This window comes from Platichthys flesus, chromosome 7 (genome assembly GCF_949316205.1).
Source record: "Platichthys flesus chromosome 7, fPlaFle2.1, whole genome shotgun sequence".
Lineage (NCBI taxonomy): Eukaryota > Metazoa > Chordata > Actinopteri > Pleuronectiformes > Pleuronectidae > Platichthys > Platichthys flesus.
The window spans coordinates 18,955,907-18,976,291 of NC_084951.1; the positions used below are offsets into that span (position 1 = coordinate 18,955,907).

The 20,385-nt window shown below is 40.1% G+C and overlaps 1 protein-coding gene across 3 annotated transcripts; it reads left to right on the forward strand.

Moving 5' to 3' along the window:
• Window positions 1-1,642: 1,642 nt before the first annotated feature.
• On the forward strand, window positions 1,643-14,474 carry uckl1b (uridine-cytidine kinase 1-like 1b). Of its 3 annotated transcripts, none has more exons than XM_062391731.1 (15): window positions 1,643-2,057; window positions 4,748-4,941; window positions 5,430-5,536; window positions 6,889-7,059; window positions 7,631-7,702; window positions 8,068-8,257; window positions 8,438-8,499; window positions 10,557-10,576; window positions 11,208-11,306; window positions 11,409-11,502; window positions 11,929-11,991; window positions 12,135-12,257; window positions 12,448-12,555; window positions 12,651-12,807; window positions 12,927-14,474. In XM_062391731.1, exons 1-15 carry the CDS (start codon window positions 1,990-1,992, stop codon window positions 13,004-13,006), a joined length of 1,608 nt encoding a protein of 535 aa, XP_062247715.1. In that variant the 5' UTR covers window positions 1,643-1,989; the 3' UTR covers window positions 13,007-14,474. The 3 variants fall into 3 exon arrangements, with proteins under 3 accessions (XP_062247715.1, XP_062247716.1, XP_062247717.1); XM_062391732.1 differs by lacking the exon at window positions 10,557-10,576 and adding an exon at window positions 9,408-9,424 and having other exon boundaries at window positions 1,644-2,057; XM_062391733.1 differs by lacking the exon at window positions 1,643-2,057 and adding an exon at window positions 2,829-3,014.
• Window positions 14,475-20,385: the final 5,911 nt, after the last annotated feature.

A 20,385-nucleotide genomic window follows, 5' to 3' on the forward strand; every position in this document is an offset into this window, starting at 1 on the left:
CGGATTTGCACCTGAGTCCCGTCTGGTATATTTTAACTGGCAAGTCATTAAACCTGATGGCTGCTCCCTCAGAGTGTGAATGATTTGCTGTATAAAAAAAAGGAAACGTGTTGAAGGGCTGAATCAATGTGTTTGCAAGTGGATGAATAAACTTGTAGTGTAAAGCACTTTGAGCGGTTGTTAAGGCTATAAAAGCACTATATAAATGCAGTACATTTACCATATAGAAATGTAATGTATTGTACAAGTTTTTCATTATTTTTGCCCAACCTATGTACATACATATATACACTTAAATAAGAGTGTCCTATTTTATAAAATAGATTTGAAGTATTTTGAATTTGGGTTGTGTTGAAATATTGTGAACTCCCATGGCCTCTGTGAAACCTGACTCCCATTTATAGATTATAGAGGAGTCTTAGGAATTTAGAAACAAGATAATATGTCCCTCATTATCCGCTGTGGGAATAAATAGTCAAACATCTCTCTCTTATAATGTAAGTTGTTGTGAAGTTGTAATTCAGCTGGGGTCTTAAACCTCGGCCCTGTGTCTCTGTAGCCATGGAGAGGTCGCTGAATGTTTGGCATAGCAACCAGGCTTCTCATTTGGATGTGGCTCTCTTGGCGTTGCAGCTGTCTCCTGAAGGCAGTTTAAAGAAATAGTGAGATCTCCTTGACTGCACTGAAGATTAGAAGAAAAAACATTGAAATCCCTTGAGGGTCTTCTCTGTGGTTTTTAACAAGGAAGCAGCAGACATGAGGTCTCGTCAAGTCCACAGTCAGAATATTTGGAAACGCTTTAAGTGTTGTTTTAAATCAAATCCTCTCTAAGTGGCGTGGTTCTTTAACTGTAACCTGCACAGTGCTTGGTTTTGTTTTTGCTAAAAAGAATTAGTTAGACTCTTCTGATCTCTGAGTATATGACGATTTGTTTGTCTGTGCAAGTTGTGCCAGGGTGGGGCAGGAATATGTGTGTGTGCATGCGTGTGTGTTGGTTGTATGTGCATTTTGCCCTGAGCTGTTTTGCAAACTTGTCAGCTGATGGCGCGGTGGAGGTAGTGTTGGGTTTCATCATGCTGTTTATTCCCTGTGAGTCAAGTTAGAGAGGGGACAGTTCTTTGCATGTGTTTGTGTGTTTGCTGTCGTGCTGACGTCTCCGGACTCTAGTGTAAAGTACATAGCGACATGGCAAGTCCCTGCAGGTAAAAAAAAAGCAAACACATATTGCCTTCCCCTCTAATGCTCCCTCTCCTCAACGCCCCAACATGGCATGAAACATCTTGTGTTGTTCATTCGGTCAATTATGTCAATAACAGAGGAAAACAAAAGCCGTCTGTTTGTTTCTACCCACTTTGTGTTTTTCTTAGTTTTGTTTTCTTTTCTTCTATTGGTCCAATCTATTGGTGTCTCTGTCACTCCCTTCTGGTTCCTCCTTCCTGTCCAACCGCATATTTGAACACTGACTGTCAAAGACAGATGACCCAAGCTTGGTGTGTGTGTGTGTGTGTGAGAGAGAGAGAGAGTGCATGTACCATGAGTTGGGAGGTCTGGCTCTACCCTGGTGCTATTAATACCACCTAATGAACATAATCTAGAGGGTAGGTTATCCTCTTACATTTGTTGGCTGCACGACTGAGGGGAGGAGTGGAGCGTGCGTGAAAGAGGAGGGAAAAGCTCTGCTGTCGTTGCAGTCTGAACGCGCTCTCTCTACCAAGCTGCAGTGCCTCTCCTCCTCGCTCCCTCTCTGCTGCAGGACTGAATGGTGGAAACCGAAAGCTAAACAGATGTCAAAAGTTTCATTTCTCCTCCAAGCCTATTCCCCTCTATATTGCCCTCCCTCCATCTCTCTACCTCCAATGTGTTATGCCAGAGTGCAGTGCGGTTAAGTGCTCTACTGTGGATGAGTGTGAATATATACTGAGGCTATAATATAATATAAAGACAGAACTTGAAGAGAGCCCAAGAACGGAAATTATATTGTCTCCAGGCATGAACTGTCTACCGGCTTATTCAGGAGCTAGAATATCTGGCTGTTGGACTCTAAGATCTGATGGCAGGTAAGTGTATTTTATTTATATACTTTTTCTTTTTCCCTTTAACTTTAGCATTTCCAGGTGTACTTTGGAAATTTGTGTTTTGCGTGGTGAAGATTTAGCTTTCTGGGTTTGTGTCTTCTAATGCAGATGAACAGGATCAACAACTCTAGTCTTTATCACACAACAGTATATCTGTTAGGTTTTTGTTGACATGCTCTGGGAAAGTTAACATCTGTCTGTTCGTAACTTGGTGTGAGTTACTGCGGTAGTGCTTTTGTGCTGACGCCCAAATAGTCAGTGGAATGGTTATGTAATGAAATTATTGTATGTGGTTATTATTTTCACATAATTCCGTCGAACAAATATATTATATGATGCGAGTTATAATGTAAACCCTTGGAAAGAGTCGTTTAAGTGTTGTTTCAGAAGTTTTGTCTGATGCAGAAAAAGTTGAATACAGGAAACTTAGATTAATGTCAATTTAAGAAACCTCCACTGTGACCTCATGCCATCCTTTTCACAAAGGTGCATTCTACCTCAGTGTAATGTGTAAGAGCACAGAGCACTCCTACTTTAACCATTGAACAAGGGCATGATTCAGCACAGTACAACTCGGCTTATCTTTTATGGCAAGTCGGTTTTACTTTAACTGATAACCAAGCATGAGTGTGCTATGCTTCATGTTTGGTTCACAGTGTTGTCCAAGTCTCAGTACACTCCCAGGCTCAATCCAAGCTCAGGTGACCCTTGCGCGATAAGATACGTAAACCTTTGCTCTCTCTTGTTTGCTTCACCTCCACGCTTTTGATCCTCCACCTGGGGAGGTGTGTGGCCTATAAAACAATGTTGGAGCCGAGAGTTGACTGGATAACAGAGAAATAAGACAGAGGAACATCTTTGACTGCTCTCGTACATTGTTATGGCTTCTGGATTTTTACAGTCCCCATTTGGTGAAGTGTGGATATCTCAGAGGCTGCAGTAAGTGTTCCTAGCAACCGTTACCTGGTTAGACTTATCACGCAAACATAATTGTGTTTGTTATTTCAAGTAAGACAGGATTTGTATCCCTTGGGAAATTTGATATTTGCAACATCAGTGAAGTAGATAATGCATCACAGATGCCTAGACCGGAGATGAAGCAAGTTATAGATGGATCATTCAACAATGTGTCTGAACAGTTCTTTGTGCTGTCGTTCTCTGCTCTGAATCATAATTAGCCACAACCATTAACTGAATGTAATGTGCATTCCTCTCCTTCTTCTATATAAATGTTGTTTGTGTGGAGCAAGTAATAGCTTTATTGCCAAATGCTGTGACAGAATTTCAAAAGCCGTTGCAAAAGTCTGGCACATGTTTTTGTGTTGAAAGACACTTGTAGGAAATATATGAGCAGGAATGTGTCAGACGGAAAAATAGTTTTGCTCAACTTGAGTAAAAATACATAAACAAGTTTTGAATTAAATTCCAATGAACTTGAGACACACTTCTGGGTCATCGAGGCCGAGCAATCAAGTGCAGATTCACACAACTCCTCTCATAAACATGTGAATCAAGTCTTTGGTCATGCTGCAACATGCTGAAAACTAATATCAAACTTAGCACACGTAATTTGTAAAGACAGGCACAAACATGTCAAAATTTAGAAATCATGTATTTTAAGTAAAAACATAATTTCTAATTATTATCTTTCCTGGAGCAGGCACACAGACCTGTGACCAAATATTTACTTAAAGATAATAAGCAATTTTTGCATATATGTTAAATTAAAGTATTCTATTCGAAAATACCTTAGCTGGGTTGGAGCATACAAGCGCTAGCCTGACAGGACTGTGAAGTGCATGTTGAGGTTGCTTAAGGCCAATAGTTGATTGTAGAGAGGCAGGTAGAAACAGACCGCAGCTTTCTTCAAAATAAACTTCACAATTAATTCAATGAAGGTATTTCACCAGCTCCTCCCTGGAACAAAACATTCTCCTGTTTGCAAAACAGGTTCTTGTTGTGTCGTGTGGACATGATAAACCAGTGTGTTTGACTTGACTATACTATTAATGCAAATTCTCACCGTGTGTGGCTCCACTGAAGAACCTCATACCTGTTTTAAATTGGCTTGTTGTTTGCTTATGAAGACTTTTTCTCACATATTTACTATTGTTTTAATCATAGTCAACACAGAGAGCATACACTGCATGCACACGTGTTTGTGTTGCACAAATGACTGTTTTTCCACAGAGTTAACGTATAGTGTACTTTGGTTCCTGAGCCAGTGACACTGTGCTCCAACACTTAACAAAGTTCACCTGGTGGATGTGTAAAACACATTAAACATTAGCCTGTTCCAGAGTAACACAACACTTGCTTTGTCTCATAACTGGTACACTTCTCTTCATGATTCCACAGTTACAAACATATACCGAGGTTTCTGTCTGTTTGCCAAATAGGCGTGACACACTAGAGTAACAGTGTAACAGGAAGCTTGAACAGGAAGGAGATTTTCTTTTACTTAAGATGATGATGGCTATTTTGATGATACGCTTGTGGTTTATTGTCCCCATCCCTTTCTGTCGATGCCTATTTAACACTTTTTTTTACTATGTTGCTTGTACTATGGCGTTTTTCTATTCTAATAATACTTTAACCAAAAGCAAATTGTTATCTACCATTTCTCCAGACAGTAATGTTTTCCTCTCTGTTGTATGTTGGTGGTTTTATAGTGGAGGTGGTGATGGATCACTGGACCGACTCCTCCCCTCAGTGAGCACAGGCCTGACACCTCGGAAAAGAACCACTAGCCAGTGCAAGTCTGAGCCTCCTCTCCTACGCACCTCCAAACGAACCATCTACACCGCTGGACGCCCGCCCTGGTACAACGAACATGGAACACAGTCCAAAGAGGCCTTTGTCATTGGTAAGACACATAAAAGAGATGCACAGTACTGATGTTTGTATTTCCTTCTATCGTAACTTGATCATATTCATTTGCTGTGTCATACAGCAGAAAACAAACCAGCTTGTATTGCACTGCCAATTTATCTTCTTAAGAGTGAGCTCTCAAACTGGCGGAAAAAGTAGTAGATTAAGAACAAAGTCTAAACCTAAAACAAATGAATATCAGTCTGCAGGAATATTTATCTGTTGGAAACAAAAGCATATTTTTTGAAGTGTGTCTTTTGCAGAAATAAGCGATTGACAAGCTCACTCAATGTCCTTATTGATGCTTAGACCTTATTAGACGTGGCACTACCTTGCTCCTTTTTCGGATATAAGGAGTTTCTGAAAATACCATCACAGAATGTCTTGTCAAGCTAATGTCTGTATGTTCCCAGCATGCAAAGTAAGCAGAAAACATGCATGACAACATTACCTAATGCCCTTTATGTCCGTGGTCTGTTACAGGTCTGTGCGGCGGCAGCGCTTCAGGAAAGACAACAGTAGCCAGGAAAATCATCGAGGCTCTAGATGTGCCTTGGGTTGTCCTACTTTCAATGGACTCTTTTTACAAGGTGTGCATGTGTGTGCAGTATGTTAGGAATGCATTGATGGGTATGTGTATTTGAATACAGCAACACACCTGTCTATGAATGTTGCAATGAAAAGTAAGGACACTGGATGCATATTACTTTTTTAAGTTGTCTGAATTTTGAGAGACAAGCTTTTATTTTTACGCCATCCCTGTCTCGTATTGCTGCTAACAACCCAGTAGCCGGAGGGAAGCATTAAGTGCAGAAGACTTAGTAAAAGAGATAATACAGGATTCAGTTTGAATCCCTGAGAGAGAATATGAGGAGTGAGTGGAAAGAAAGAGGACAGAAAGGTTAAAATACCAGAGGGCAGATGAGATGAAAGAGAAGCAGAGTGGTGAATTGGGGGGAAAAAAGTGGAGAAGAGCAATCAAGAGCCATCATTCAGTCCTGTCCATACCTCCTCCCACACTGTAGTTATGTAATCCTGCCACAGTCTGACGGCAGCGGTTCAGATTGTCAGGAGTAACAGAGATGTACCAGTGACCAGTGGTGCTGTAGCCTTTAGCATGTTGCAGTTTGCACATTGCATTACCAGAGGTCAGCAGCCAAAATATTTTATAATTTATCCCATGATCCTGCTCAACAACCAGTTCTGCTGCAAATATTCATTATTAGTTAATTTACTTGTCCCATTATAGCAATTAAGGTGGAAGCTGCTTTGCATTGTGTTCTCCTGATCTCTCTTTCTCTCCCCTTTCTTTCTCTGTCTCTTCTCTTTCTTTCTCAAACAAGTTTTTTGCACCACTGTTAACGATTGTACAGTGTCATGTTGTGTTATAGTGAGATATATTCTCTTCTGCTTTGGTGCCACGTAAATAACAATGACATGACTTGACTTGCCTCATGCCTACTCACAGGCCCCTGAGAGCGGGTAACACTGGTTTGTCATATTAAGTGTGTAATCAGTTAACTTGCGAAGAGAGTGTTGCTGGGTTCTGAAACCGTAACATACCACGTCTGGGGATTTAATGCTCGACCACCCTAAGGCGCACACACACACACACACACACACGCACACACCCACCACCTGGTACAGACGTCACAGTGGCGCATGATCTTCTCCTAAATTTAGTTCTCCTAACTTCAACTGCTCTTGAGCACTGGTGTGTGTGTTGTGTTTTTACAGACTCATATGTAAATTATCTAAAAAAAAACATAATTTAAGGGTGTGTGTTTTGTCTCACTAGTTCTGGATCAGTATTTATTTATTTTGACATGCTAATGTTAATATGTGTGCCAGAAAAAGAGAATATTTACTCAGAAAGATTGTTGCATCATTTTGTGGCATTACAGCTGTAAAGTCATTCCAATATTATTGTGCTCGTCCTCAGGTCCTGACCCCAGACAAGCAGATTCTTGCCGCCAGTAACGACTATAACTTTGACCACCCTGATGCCTTTGACTTTGGTTTGCTGACACACACCCTACGCAAACTCAAACAAGGCAAGAGCGTGAAAATCCCTGTGTATGACTTTACAACCCATGGGAGACAGAAGGACTGGGTAAGGATGAATACACACATCTAAACATGTGGTAATGCACCGTGTAAGTTAATCAGTAGCATGTCAGAGTTGCTGCAAATGCAGTAATCTCAGTTTCTCGATTACCTAAAAGGCTTTTAATCTCCATCGCTAGAGGTTTAGAGTCAGACTGCAAATATGCAACTGCAGATGGTCACAGACAAACCATTTGTGTTATTTCTCTCTGCTTGCTTTTATAATTAAATGCCCATTAACTGCACTTAGACATTCTTACATCAGTGGCAACTGTCAGTCTTGGTTGATCTTGATGATTGTAGCTAATGGATACTTTTTAGACCCCGAAATATTTATTTGTAAGTTTCTTTACCATGAGGATTTTAAAACGAGTCATTGCAATTTTTTTTGTATATATTAAATTATATGTAAAATACTTGGTATTTAAGTATTGGACATCTTTTTACACCCTAATATCAGTATCAGCTCTGCCCCCCCAAAATCCATAGTTGTCGTGATCCATTGCTGTCTGTATGTTCACATGCTTTTGTTTATGTACACATTGCACTATAATGCTACATGCACTTGTCCACAACAGAAAATTGTGTATGGAGCCAGTGTTATCATCTTTGAGGGAATCATGGCCTTTACAGATAAAGAGCTCTTACAGGTAGGAAAAGGTTATTGTCCTCTAGTATGTTCACCTCCTTGGAAGTTGTTGGTCTCAAGTTTATGGTTTTCTGTTCATAAGGTCAAACATGTTTTCTCAGTTTTATTATCATTTATTGTTAATTAAAAAACATGTTGATTTAATATAATCACAGTGGGGAAAGGATCGGGATGAAATAAGATTGGAACTAATGTATCCTCTCTTTGACATTAGAGTTGTCAAAATCTGTGTATATATTTGCTGATATAGCACAAGCCAAAAAATAATATCAAGAGGTTATATTTAGCTTCCATTTCTCTCGTCCTCTTTGTGTGAATGTGGATTTTGAAGCTTTGTACTGACTCTATTTCACGTTCTCCTGATAGTTGCTGGATATGAAGATTTTTGTGGACACGGATTCTGACATTCGCTTGGTGCGCCGGTTGAGGAGGGACATTACAGATAGGGGGCGAGACATCGAGGGCGTCATCAAACAGTACAACAAGTTTGTGAAGCCAGCGTTTGAGCAGTACATTGAGCCCACCATGCGCCTGGCTGATATTGTGGTACCACGTGGTGCGTACACACGCATATGTTTATATACATACAGGATCCATTTCACATAACTACTCCTCGATTTCACTAAACAGAGCTGTAGCACAGTTGCTATTTTTAAGGTGTTGAGTTACAGATATATTTATAGTTATAGATACTCGTAGTAGGTCCCCTCATGTGTGTGGTCTGTCGTCCTGTCAGGTGGCGGCAACATGGTGGCCATTGATTTGATCGTGCAGCATGTACACAGTCAGCTGGAGGAGGTAAGAGATGTCACACTGACAGACTCACACACACACACACACACACTCCAGTTTGAAATTACATGTTTGTATTAGTAAAGCATTATGAACCTTCAGTCTTACTTCCTGTTGTTTTGTAAGTCATGAATATATACTATATAATTCACCACAGGGAGGATCTGTACTCAGTATTTGTCTAGCCCTTCCTTCTGTATTAGTGATTGCAAACTACATTACACCCTCTAGTGGATCGAAAATGCACTGCATAGACTTCAAGGGAGGATGAATGTCCATTGTTCACTTTTAGGACAAAGACTTGAAAGGTTCCTAATATTTGGCAAATATGATGTATATTTTACTTTTTTGAAAAATTATTCCTGTAATACATTTTTTAGGTAATACATTTTTTTTCTGACGTGGTTTATTACAAAAGAAGAAAGGGAGTTAAGATGTCCTTTAATTGCAATTGTTCCATAACATACTATATATACAGTCATATAACCCATTAATGATGCATTTAGATTAGTGTTCTGATAAATCATGTACTAAATACAATGAGTTACTGGAATACGAGATTAATATTGAGTTTTGACACAATTTGATTATTTACTTTTAAAGTAAACAGTTTGAACCTTTAGGAGAAGGTCAATTTATCTTTTATCCATGTAAAACTCATTGAGTCATGGTGTGGAGTTGATGTGCAACATTTACTAATTTTCACCAAAGACACATTTTTGCCCATGGGAGCACCTTGTGCCACAGAGCACTTTACTTTGTTTCCTCCTCACTCTAAACACACACACACACACACACACACACACACACACACAAACACACACACACACAATAACACTCATTCTGCTGATGGACTATTCTCCCACTCTCTCCCCCCCACTTCCCCCCACCCCAAATCCCTCCATGGCTCACAGCGCGAGCTCAGCGTCAGGTAGAGTGGTCTTTATCCTGTCTATCATTCTCTTCCTCACCATCTGCCCAGTTCCCCAATCACTCCAGCTTCTTAGTGGGAGGGAGAGAAAAAAAAAGAGGCCAGCAAAGCCAACCTCTGCCGCACTGATCTGCTGGCTGCTATGACGCATCACCAGGCGGCACTATCGGGCTGTATCTGTACCCAAACATGGCTCCTAAAGCATCAGTCGTGGGCCTGTGCCAAAGACATTGTCAAGATGTAATTCACAGCAGCATAGAATAAATTAAAAAGTGTAGCTTTGATCAGAAGTTTGAAAGTGTTGTGGTGCAGCCAGCACTTAGCTTAAAGACGTTGGTTTTCCCTCTTTCTACCTTTCAAAAAAAATGACAACTCACACTCTTCCTGGCTTCTGTGTCTAAAAATACAGCGATGAGTCAAGTCACTGACCCCTCCTTTCAGCGTCAGCGAGAATAAGAGAGAGAGTGACTATAACAGAAAGCGAGCGAGAGGAAGCTCCTGCTACAGCTTTTGTTGACTATCGCATACCTCAGCCACAGAGAAAGTTTCCAATACCCTACTACAAAGCACTGAGTTTTTCCATTGAGTGTCGGCCACAGTGTCTAAGACCGAGAGAGAGGAAATGAGCTTGATGTCTGTCTTTAGACACAGGATGTGCTGGGGCCTGTGAGCTGAAATACCAACCCTCTTCTGTTCCACATGGTGAAAAAGTGACAGCGGCACAGTAACTTGTGCACCTCCCACGCACACACACACAGTGCATGCATGTGTACAGATACCAAAATCTGGTCCAAAATGTGGATGTGGTCTCTTTAACCCAAATATATAGAAAGATCTTTAAAAACATGAGCTGTTATTCTATTAATTCTCAGATAATGGAAAATACAGTGAGTGATAACCAGGAAAGATCAATTTTCTTAGTTCACCTCTGTGGTAAGCATCTTACAGAGACGTTTGACATTGTCTAGTGTCTGCTGACACACTTTTCACTGTGTGAGATAGTCCGTCAAGCCTTCACCCACCTGATGTTGTGTCTTTTCTCATGTTTCCACCTCTTATCTGTTGTTTTTCGTCTCTGTGTCTTCTCTGTTGTGATTGTTGTTGTGTTTCGTCTCAAAAACTCTCCCCATAGAGGAAACTTCGCTGGGATATGTGAGCAGATTTGCTATGATTTATTTTTCTTTGCATCTGGCTAATGTTTATTGCAGTGCCGTGGTGGAAACTGTAGTGTCGACATGACTGCATCACTGAGTATTTCTAACAGTGTGTTCCTCTAGAGCCCAGGGTGGCCCTAGGCTAACCTGGTGTTCAACTACGTGTGGAATACTAGTCGTAGTAAAGCTAGTAGAGACATGTCATGGAAAATAACATTCATCCAGTTACATTTGAATCATACCGGGGAATTTCTATTATGTACATTTTTAATAGTTCATTTTAAATTCTTAATGTTCTTTTCCATTATCATGGTCTCTGTGCTGTTGTGTCAACACTGTGTGCTTGGTACTTTTCTGTTTCTGCCTTTTCCACTCACAGTCTGTACACACCACCCTTGCTCAAACTGCTCCTAAGATATGTTTAGTGCATGTGTCTACTCGTGTGTGTTTTCTAACTGTATGTAGAGTATGTGCGGGCTCACTTATTTGTGAACTGGCACATGCTGTCCACATCGCATGCATGCAGAGAAGGGTTACCTACACTCTTATTCATGTTGGTCCATCTTCCCTCTCTCTGCTCCGCTCACCCTGCTTCACCCCCGCTCTACCATTTGTTGCCGTGGTTACAGGGCAGCCCTGGCATCTGCACACCAGGCACAACCCCTCCCCCAGACCCTCAGCGTCCTGGAGAGCACACCCCAGGTCAGGGGTATGCACACCATCATCAGGTAAAGGCTCAAGAGTGTGTTATATTAACGACTTCATCTGTTTCCATTGAGAAATGTGCTGTCTAAAACCAGGGGCCACTTATATCTTGTCACCACATGTAGAAATAAGGAAACCAGCCGTGATGAGTTCATCTTCTACTCCAAGAGGCTGATGCGTCTGTTGATCGAGCGAGCGCTCTCCTTCCTCCCCTCACAGGTGTGAGACACTGACATCCACTGTTAATTAATTCATAGCACAGCACTAAGCTTCTGTACTCCTTTGTATTAAGGAGGTGAACTCTGAACCTTTTTGTACCTGGGCCTGGAGTGAGACGAGCGATGGGTAGAGAGATACAGCACCGTGTGTCGCATTGAAAGAAACGATTGAAAGATAGAAGATTAAATAGAGTTAGTTCTTGTTTTGGCTAAAGAGAGAATCAGATAGACAGACACCCAGCGGTGAGCGGCACGAACAAGGAAACTTATCATTTCACCACAATGGAAAGTTTCCATACCTGAACCATTAACTCTCAGACACATGTGATTGTTTGTAATTCACTGCAGCTTGTCACAGACTATTTTCCTGGCTTGTGTCGTGATGAGCAATGTGCTCACACCGTTATGCTTTTTTATATTACCTCAGGTCCACCTAGTCCAGACCCCCCAAGGAGAGGATTATGAAGGCAGGACTTTTCATGGGAAGAGGGTGAGTGAACTCCATTCATTTCCAGCCATTTTCTCGACTCGCATGTTTTTTCAAAGAGCATTCAGGAGGGGGTTTGTCTCTACCTCAAACGATGCAATTAACCTTAGTTTAATTGTTTTTTCCTTTTCTTTGTTTTTCTTTAGATCACGGGCGTGTCCATCCTGCGAGCCGGGGAGACCATGGAGCCGGCACTGAGGGCCGTCTGCAAAGACGTCCGCATCGGCAAGATCCTCATTCAGACCAACCAGGACACAGGAGAACCAGAGGTGCAGTTGAAAATATGACTTATAGATTATCAAACTATGAAACTCTTGATCTTTTTAATATTGATCTATGTAGAAGCGTTTGCTTCCGTTGTCTTACATATGGCAACTCTAAAAATAAATACATGCCTATTCACACAAAGGCATTCATGAGTAATATCTCTAACCCACATCCTGTCTCTGAACACATAAGCTTCACTACCTGCGTCTCCCTAAAGACATCGGTGAGGATCATGTGATTCTGATGGACTGCACCGTGTCCACTGGAGCCGCTGCCATGATGGCTGTACGAGTCCTGCTGGTGGGTGCGACTGATTGTTCACAAATCCACATCCACGGCAGTGAATTGCATTACAGCATTTTTCACAGCCATGTTTTGTTGTTTTGTTTTTTCAGGATCACGATGTTCAGGAGGAGAAAATCCTGCTGGTGTCTTTGCTAATGGCGGAAATGGGAGTTCATTCAGTGGCCTACGCGTTTCCACAGGTCAAAATCATCACAACAGCCGTCGACAAGAAGGTCAACGACCTCTTCCACATCATACCTGGCATAGGTGAGTTAATATCAGACTGTAAAAGTGCCTCAGAATATTATATTAAGTATTTCATTTTGTGTGTTGTGTGACGTCTTTTTACAGATTTACTCATTGTATCCCATTTTTTGTACTTTTAGGAAACTTTGGGGATCGATACTTTGGAACGGATGCACCTCCTGATTGGAGCGATGAAGAGATGGACGAGCCCAGTTACTAATGATGATATTGACTGTGCACTGAAGTGTCTGGTGATGCTGGTCAGTTCTCCTCTGAGGACAATACGAGGACATGCTCTTTGCTTCGGTCAGGCCATGACAAACTGTACAGTTTGTCCTCTAAGAGCCACATGGGCCCTGAAATACAGTGAAATACATCGCTACAGTCACCTTGTTCAATCTTTAAATTATAATATTTAATCTTGTGTAAATACTGTTGTGGAAAGAGGTGTTATGAAGGTTAAATATTTTTTATATTTTGATTAAGTTATAAAAGTTATAAAGTCCAAAGGTTTTATTATGGTTTTTGAATTTTGGCAATCTCTGTTTGGAACTCTGCAGACCCGTTGTTTTAAGAAGATATTTCTTGCCTTAAGCCGTGCACTGTGGATGACACAACTGAATGTAAATTTGCACGAGCTGTACGAGAGAAAAAAAAGATTCAAGCTTTCAAGGTCATTTCGATCAAACAGCTTCCTCACAACTTTCACAAAAGTAAAAAAAATCAGAACATGAACTCATGTTGCTCAACTTCCATTGCCACGAGCACTTTCTGAAGGACCATTCAATCGGAAAATGTGTAGGTGTATCCGTCTCTTTCTTTTTTTTTTGCTCTCTGGTTCATCCTTTCCCTTCTCTGTGGATGCCGACCTCACCATTTAAAAAGGGTGTTGAAAACCGCTTTTCAATATACAGCTGAAAGTATGCACTTGTGATGGGTATTTATGCAGTATGTCCTTCATTTACATATTTTTAACTATGGATAGACCTGACCAGTGAAAATAGAAGTCATACCTCTTTTAACTGCCGTGAAAATGGGTCATCTGCAATTTTTTTTTTTAAACACACAGAAATTAAGTGTTTATTTCTGTCCCACACATCATGATTAATGCATCTTTTTGTTCTGCTTTAGAGGGAATTGTGTTACTCTAGTTAACAACAGAAAGGGGCTGTTAGGATGTGAACACAGAACATGTCGAAGGGGTTCGGCTAGTGCCTCATCTCTTCACGTGGAACCAGTATTGAAACAATCAAGATGTGCTTGTTAGAATCTGTGTCGGTTTAACGTGGCCTTGCTCTTAAAAGGATCAGTTCAACAGCTCGCCACAGAGTCACATGGTTTTCTGTACGAATGCAATTAATAGTGACGCTCTCCCCTATGCGTTCACAACTCATCATCAATACACCTACTCATTTTATTCCCAAGCACTGTAAGAGGAGAAACATTAACACTGTGGTTTGTGTTGAAAATGTAACTCCATGCATCCTGTCACATTATACATACTGTTACTACTGTGTCAACATTTAGTCAACTGGTGGAGTTCCACAGTTATCGTGTCGCTCCGTACTGAAAATGCAGTGATTGTGTTTGCAGCCTCAGTGTTTGACCACGTGCTGTTTTTTGGTCTTTAATTCATCTGCTGCATGTTTGTTATATATTTAATAAAAAAAAGTGCAATGGAGCTTTTAGATCTCGTCCAGTGCGTCATTTCATTTCAATATATTTAACTACAACTTGTTTTAAAATATTCTTCAGGCAGCGTTATTACAAAAGACAATTATTCACCATGTTGGAAAACAAACACTAATTTTATTAGGTACACCTGATTTATGCATTCAGCAGTCCTGCAATAAATCCTGCGGTTGTTGATTGTTTATTTTCTAGTAAGATAACTGGACAAATTACCATGAAACCTGTTGGTAAGTAGTGTAATAGGTCAGAGAAGAAGCCATCAAATATTGGTTGGTATCTGATCAGAGGATGGATCGATGATTTGTTTACTAAATGCTTCAGAGATATAACAGGATTTGTGTGAACGTGTGTGAGTTACTTCATGCAGAACAAAATAAAAATCCTTATCCAGTAGATTTAAATTCGGTCGGATGTAGACTTTTGTCAGCCCATAGTTTTGGAGGATGTAGTTTGTGGTGCAGTTGACCCACATTGCATTGTGTTGGCATAAGGTGTTCCTATTATTCTGTCCACCTCATTCTACTCAATGACACTAAGCTAAACAGCAGACTCAGCTTTTTGTATAATGCAATACAGTTCTACACAAACCTGAACATTTAGGGTTCCTAATAAACTGACAACTAGGTGAACATGAGCTGCATATTTTACCTTTATCACACACTTGAAGACACAATGACACATTACCTGCTCGTTGAAAATGAACAGGAAGGATATTGTGGTTGTCCTCTTCTCATGGAAAGTAACCTTGATATCTTCCATCACTTACTTCCATAATTATCACCCTGACAGCTGTCAAGATGTCGGACGGCTAAAGTGTGATTGACACACGTTTGACGAGAGTGACGGACAATTAGAAAGCAGGGGCCGATCAGGCAGGAGCTGACCCACAGGAGGCTTCTTCTCTTCTGAGAGGGGAGGCGTGAGAGGGACAGTGAAAAGACGAGAGAGCGCTAAGAATATCAGGAAGCCCGGCAGCAACAGACCTCTTACATTTCTGTTGCTCTAGTTTAATATGTCATTAAGTGCAGCTGTCAAAAGATTAACATTTTTTGAAAAAGTTAAATTGAGTGAGATTTTAATGAAATGTAATAAGTTAATTTGAATGTGATTAAGTTGGAAAAAAGTTGGGAAGTTGCCTTTGTATATATTTTCATCACCAGAATTGTTTTTCTCTTTCATACACACACTTCTACAGACACACACACATTCTTGTACTTCTATCTTAGAGAGGACCCTCATCGACATGATGCCTTCCTAGCCCCTCACCCTAACCTTAACCACGCAAACTAAATGCCTCACCCTAACACCAAACATTACTCCAACCTAAACCTATTTCTAATCCTAAAACCAAGTCTAACCCGTAAACACTGAAACATTAAAAAAGTGAGTGACGGTCAAAATGTCCTCTGTAAGGCCTTTACTTAAAATGGTCCTCACAAAGTCATAAGTACAAGAACTGACATATGCAAAGTAAATTTAATTGCATGGAGACATCTGCTAAAAGACTAAGTTTTAATAATTATTTTTGATTTACGATAAAATGTGTGAAAGTTCATAGTCTCTTGAATGGAGATGTCAGTGGAAAGTTTACAACCATCACTGACAAACAGGAAGGTGATGTGTGTGTGTGTGCGTGTGTGTGCGCATGTGTGTGTGTGTGTGTGTGTGTGTGCTGCATCCCCACTGCTAGTACAGAGCATGATGAGGTCACAGCTCAGTAACGACAGCAGGAGTGAGGCAGCTATAACTAAGCGACCTGTCTTTCTTTTCCATCCTCATGTCACCAGCTCTCCTCTCCTCTCCTCCTCTGTGCCTCCTCCTGGACTCAACTTAGCTTTTCTTTTTCTCTTCCCTCCTGCATGCTCGGACGGGGGCTGAGGATCTGCCGTGTGGGTAAGGAGCCGGCAGAGGACACTTCAGAAACTTATTCTGATGATTGTTGAGGAAATATGAGCATTTTTCTCAGGGTTGTTTGTTTTGGTGGACGTGCTCTCCGACAGTGAGTGTGGTCTGGATTGTAAACGTGAAGCGATGGAGAAGTACAGTGGCTCAGCAGATACATGAGGATGAATTATTCAGACACTGAAGTTTTGTGAATCACGTGATGAGGGCTGTTGAACAGGGTAAAGTATGACAGTCTTTACTTTTCGTCCTCGAGCGTGTGTGTGTGTGTGTTTGTGTGTGTGTCTGTGTGGGTGTGTGTGCGTGTGTTTGTGTGTGTGTGTGTTTGTCTTCTTCTGTGCTCTCCATCTGCATAGTTTATCATAAGAGTAAAGCCTCTAAGAGCCTGGACTGTCCTCATAAAGTCAGGCTGGGGTGATTTAGAGGGTTTCCGTATGTGATGCAGTTTGTGCAGAAGGATTCTTTGGCTGAGTTACTCGTACCGATAACTAACTGAGTAACTGCTCTAACACTTCAGGTTAGTCAACAGCACACAGTCGGAAGTTGTGCTGAGATATTGTGCTTTCACATTTACAGTTTCTGTTTAAATTGCTGTTGCTAAAATGAGATATGATGTTCATATTTTACAGTGAACACGGTGTCTGCAGCCTCTTATTAACAGTAAACATTCAAACCTATTGAGATACTATCATCAGAATGAATAGTAATCATTGTTGTCCCTTAAATAAACTGCCGTTATTTTAACAAGTGTATTTTCTCCACTTTTACCTCACTGGATTTATGACCGTGGTTCCAAAATCATCTGACGTGTCTGATTATTCATGCAGCACCAAATGAAATAAATTATATTTAGAGTTTTAGACCATTTTAGAACCAATAAAGTCTTTGAATTACGACGTTTACAATGTTAAGATGACCAACTGTGAAATCTTATATCATCTTTTGTCTGTTTGATAACAAATTATTATCATTATTTCATAATTTTATGTTTGTCAGAACAGTTGCGGACAGTGCACAGCGAGGCTCCAGCAGCAGCCTGTGGACGACACCCGGTCGTACTCTCAGCTTTTGAGTAGTTCTTTCTCGGACTGTCCGACCTGAGAATGGTGAATTCAGGCTCAATCTCAGGTTCGTCAGCCCATGAAACACTAACTCACCTCAGCACCGATCACAACAGATCTAAAACTGCCTGGACAGAGGTGGAATATGTTTAATATTTCAGATTATCGGCTGATCACAAGCTATTTAATCAAATGTGTAAACGCTGAATATTTTATCTTGTGGCTGAAACTGACTTGACTAAATTCCTGGTTCTTCTCTAATATATTGAATCAAGTTGCACAGAGAGAATTAGAGATACAGAGGAACAGTGTTCTTTAACTATTCACCAGTAGAGGGAGTAACGTGCACACTAACCAGAGAGATGCCTCTGAAATTAAATTAACTCTTTTGGATTTTAATCTCCGAACTTCGTCACTAGAGTCATCTATTCTTCAAAAATGTTTTAATGTCTTGAATATTATAATAAATATATTGTGAGTCACGTCAAATGTTTCTTCTACGCTGTGCGACAGAAACATGCCACAGTTAAAATATGATGGAATTTTAAAACACGGAGACAAAATATCATTGTTGTCGGAGATGGACTCATCCCGCAGTAAGACTGTTGTTCGGTTGCATGTAATTTGTGTTCATCGGTTCTGTTAGTGTTTATTTAACAGCTCACTCATATGTGAATGAATGTGAATTGTTTAAGACCAGAAAATGTTAATACTTTTTAAAAAGATGCAAGATAAGAAAGTATATTCATATATTAAGTATAATGCTGCTCACGTATTATTATTGTTTTATCAGCTACAGTCTGTGGAATGTTTTAGATAAATAAAAAACTGTTACTTAGAATTTCCACATTTTTGTTCATCATTTCTGGTAGATATTTTAAAATCAGAGCCCAATTTCCTAAAAAAGACACAAAATGTAAAACCAGACTTTTGAATCTAATGCATTATTTTTGCCAGTTTGTAATAAATTATGAATTTACTGAATCATCTTGAATTTTGAAACAGACAAATAGGGACACATGACAATATAAGATATATGTAACCAAGATAAAATAAAATAAAAAAGCATTTGTACATTTGAAAACTCTTAGGTCATTATCTTTCAGTTTAGTTTAGTACATCATGTTTTTTTTAAGATTGTCCAACAAAAAAAAAACTTCTCACAGATGCTTTGCAGCATTTTGCTGCATCTTTAATCACGTGCAAGTCGCCCTTCAGTTTCCTTTCATTCTCCAAAAAGAAATTTGTTCTCTCGAAGCATCTCAGACGGGAAGATTCATCATTTGTTACATCACACCTTTTTTGTCTCCAATTCTCCAAACCCTAACCCTAACCCAGCTCTGAGAAAGACATTTTTTGTGAATTTTGCTTTTTAAAAGGCATTTCTGGTGAATTCTCTATTTTCTCTGTATGTGTTGAGGTTTGAAGAGAAGCACAAACACATCATCTTTTTACAAGCTGACCTCTCATTGCGATTAATATGCAAATCAGTCTGAAAATCCCAGGTTTAATATGAGGAGCTAAATGAAACACAAACAGATCGGTCCAAACTCGTTTTGAATTTAGAGAGATAGCTCGGAGCTTTTTATTTTCCATCAATTATCCCAACAAGTAAAATTAATTTAACTAAATACACTCAAGACAACTCTTATTTTCTTTGTCTTTTTTTGTGCAACACAGCTTCTGAAATGTTTTTTCTTTAAATATTGGATCATAACGACGACGTGTTCTTAAAAGCACCGTGGAGCTGTTGCACTTGTACGACACACGTTTGATTATCAGCTATAAATGTGCTTTAGTGGTTTTATTGGACCATACTGGTTTGCAGGTATCGTTTTAGCTGAATGGTCTGTATGTTGGCGACTCCCTTCCCAAAAGTGTGATTGACTCCTTTAAGGACACGGCAGGTGCTCGCTGTCACACCCCTGACAATATTTAAAGGACAATGGAGTGTTGCAGTATTTGTTGTTTGTCATGTTATTTCATCTATTTTGCAGTAATTGTATCATGAAAACTTGGTTACAGTTAAATGTATTGACGTCAGTCTAGTGTTGCCATGAAAACAGATTTGACAAACAGCCTTTAGGAGGAAAATGGCCCTGTAGAAAAAGGGACCAGAGGAGTGTGTGACCCCGATGACCTTCCTTTCATTGGGGTCAGAGGTCAGATTTGGATGCAGCTCTCTGTGGAGAGATTATAGCAGGTCACCAAGGTAACATAATGGCCCGGCAGGATGACCAGGGTCACAATGGTGAGCACTCACTTTGATATTTATTACATTACGACTTTAATCTCACAGCCAAAAAAAGGGCCATGTTTGTTTTTGTCATGTTGTCATGTTTATTTCAATCTATAATAAATGATTACACAAACCATAATACTCTTTTCAGAATTACCATAATGATGTGTGTGGGTTATTTTTGTGTGTTTTTGTGTTGGCGCACCCAGCTTTGACCTTTGTTGCCCCCTCAGTTTCTTGCTTTTTTTTGTTTGTGTGTCTGTTTATTTGTTTGTGAGTCAGTCTGCTGGGTTTAAGGGTTTGAGCCACGTTTGTGAGTGTGTGTGTGTGTGTGTGTGAGGGTGAGACGAGGTGCTGGCATACAGCTGCGTCTGAGGCTGATCGGGCGACCTCAGGTCAGCTCATGTCAAGTAAGAAAAAGCAAAGATCATTGAATTTACTGTGGACATGTGAAGACTCAGATTTCATCATGTTCCTGGTTTAAAAGTGAAACTGATCTTCAGCCTTATAATAAAACTCTTGTGTTTTGGAGATGTCATTTTAAATTTTAGAATGACATCATTTTAAAACTGTATGTATTTTTTTTATGACTGACTTTCTACCTTCAAGGCACTGAGGCTTTTTCCACAGTATGAAAGTCAATACATGACACAAATTAAATGAGATGGTTTCCCGATCAAAGTCAATATTTAATCATATTTATTT

Coding starts and splice junctions, on each gene's coding strand:
- uckl1b (XM_062391731.1), top strand. CDS start 1,990: ATGAACTGTCTACCGGCTTATTCAGGAGCTAGAATATCTGGCTGTTGG. Junction 8,258..8,437: donor TGATATTGTGGTACCACGTG/GTGCGTACACAC, acceptor TCGTCCTGTCAG/GTGGCGGCAACATGGTGGCC. Junction 8,500..10,556: donor TACACAGTCAGCTGGAGGAG/GTAAGAGATGTC, acceptor CTCTCCCCATAG/AGGAAACTTCGCTGGGATAT.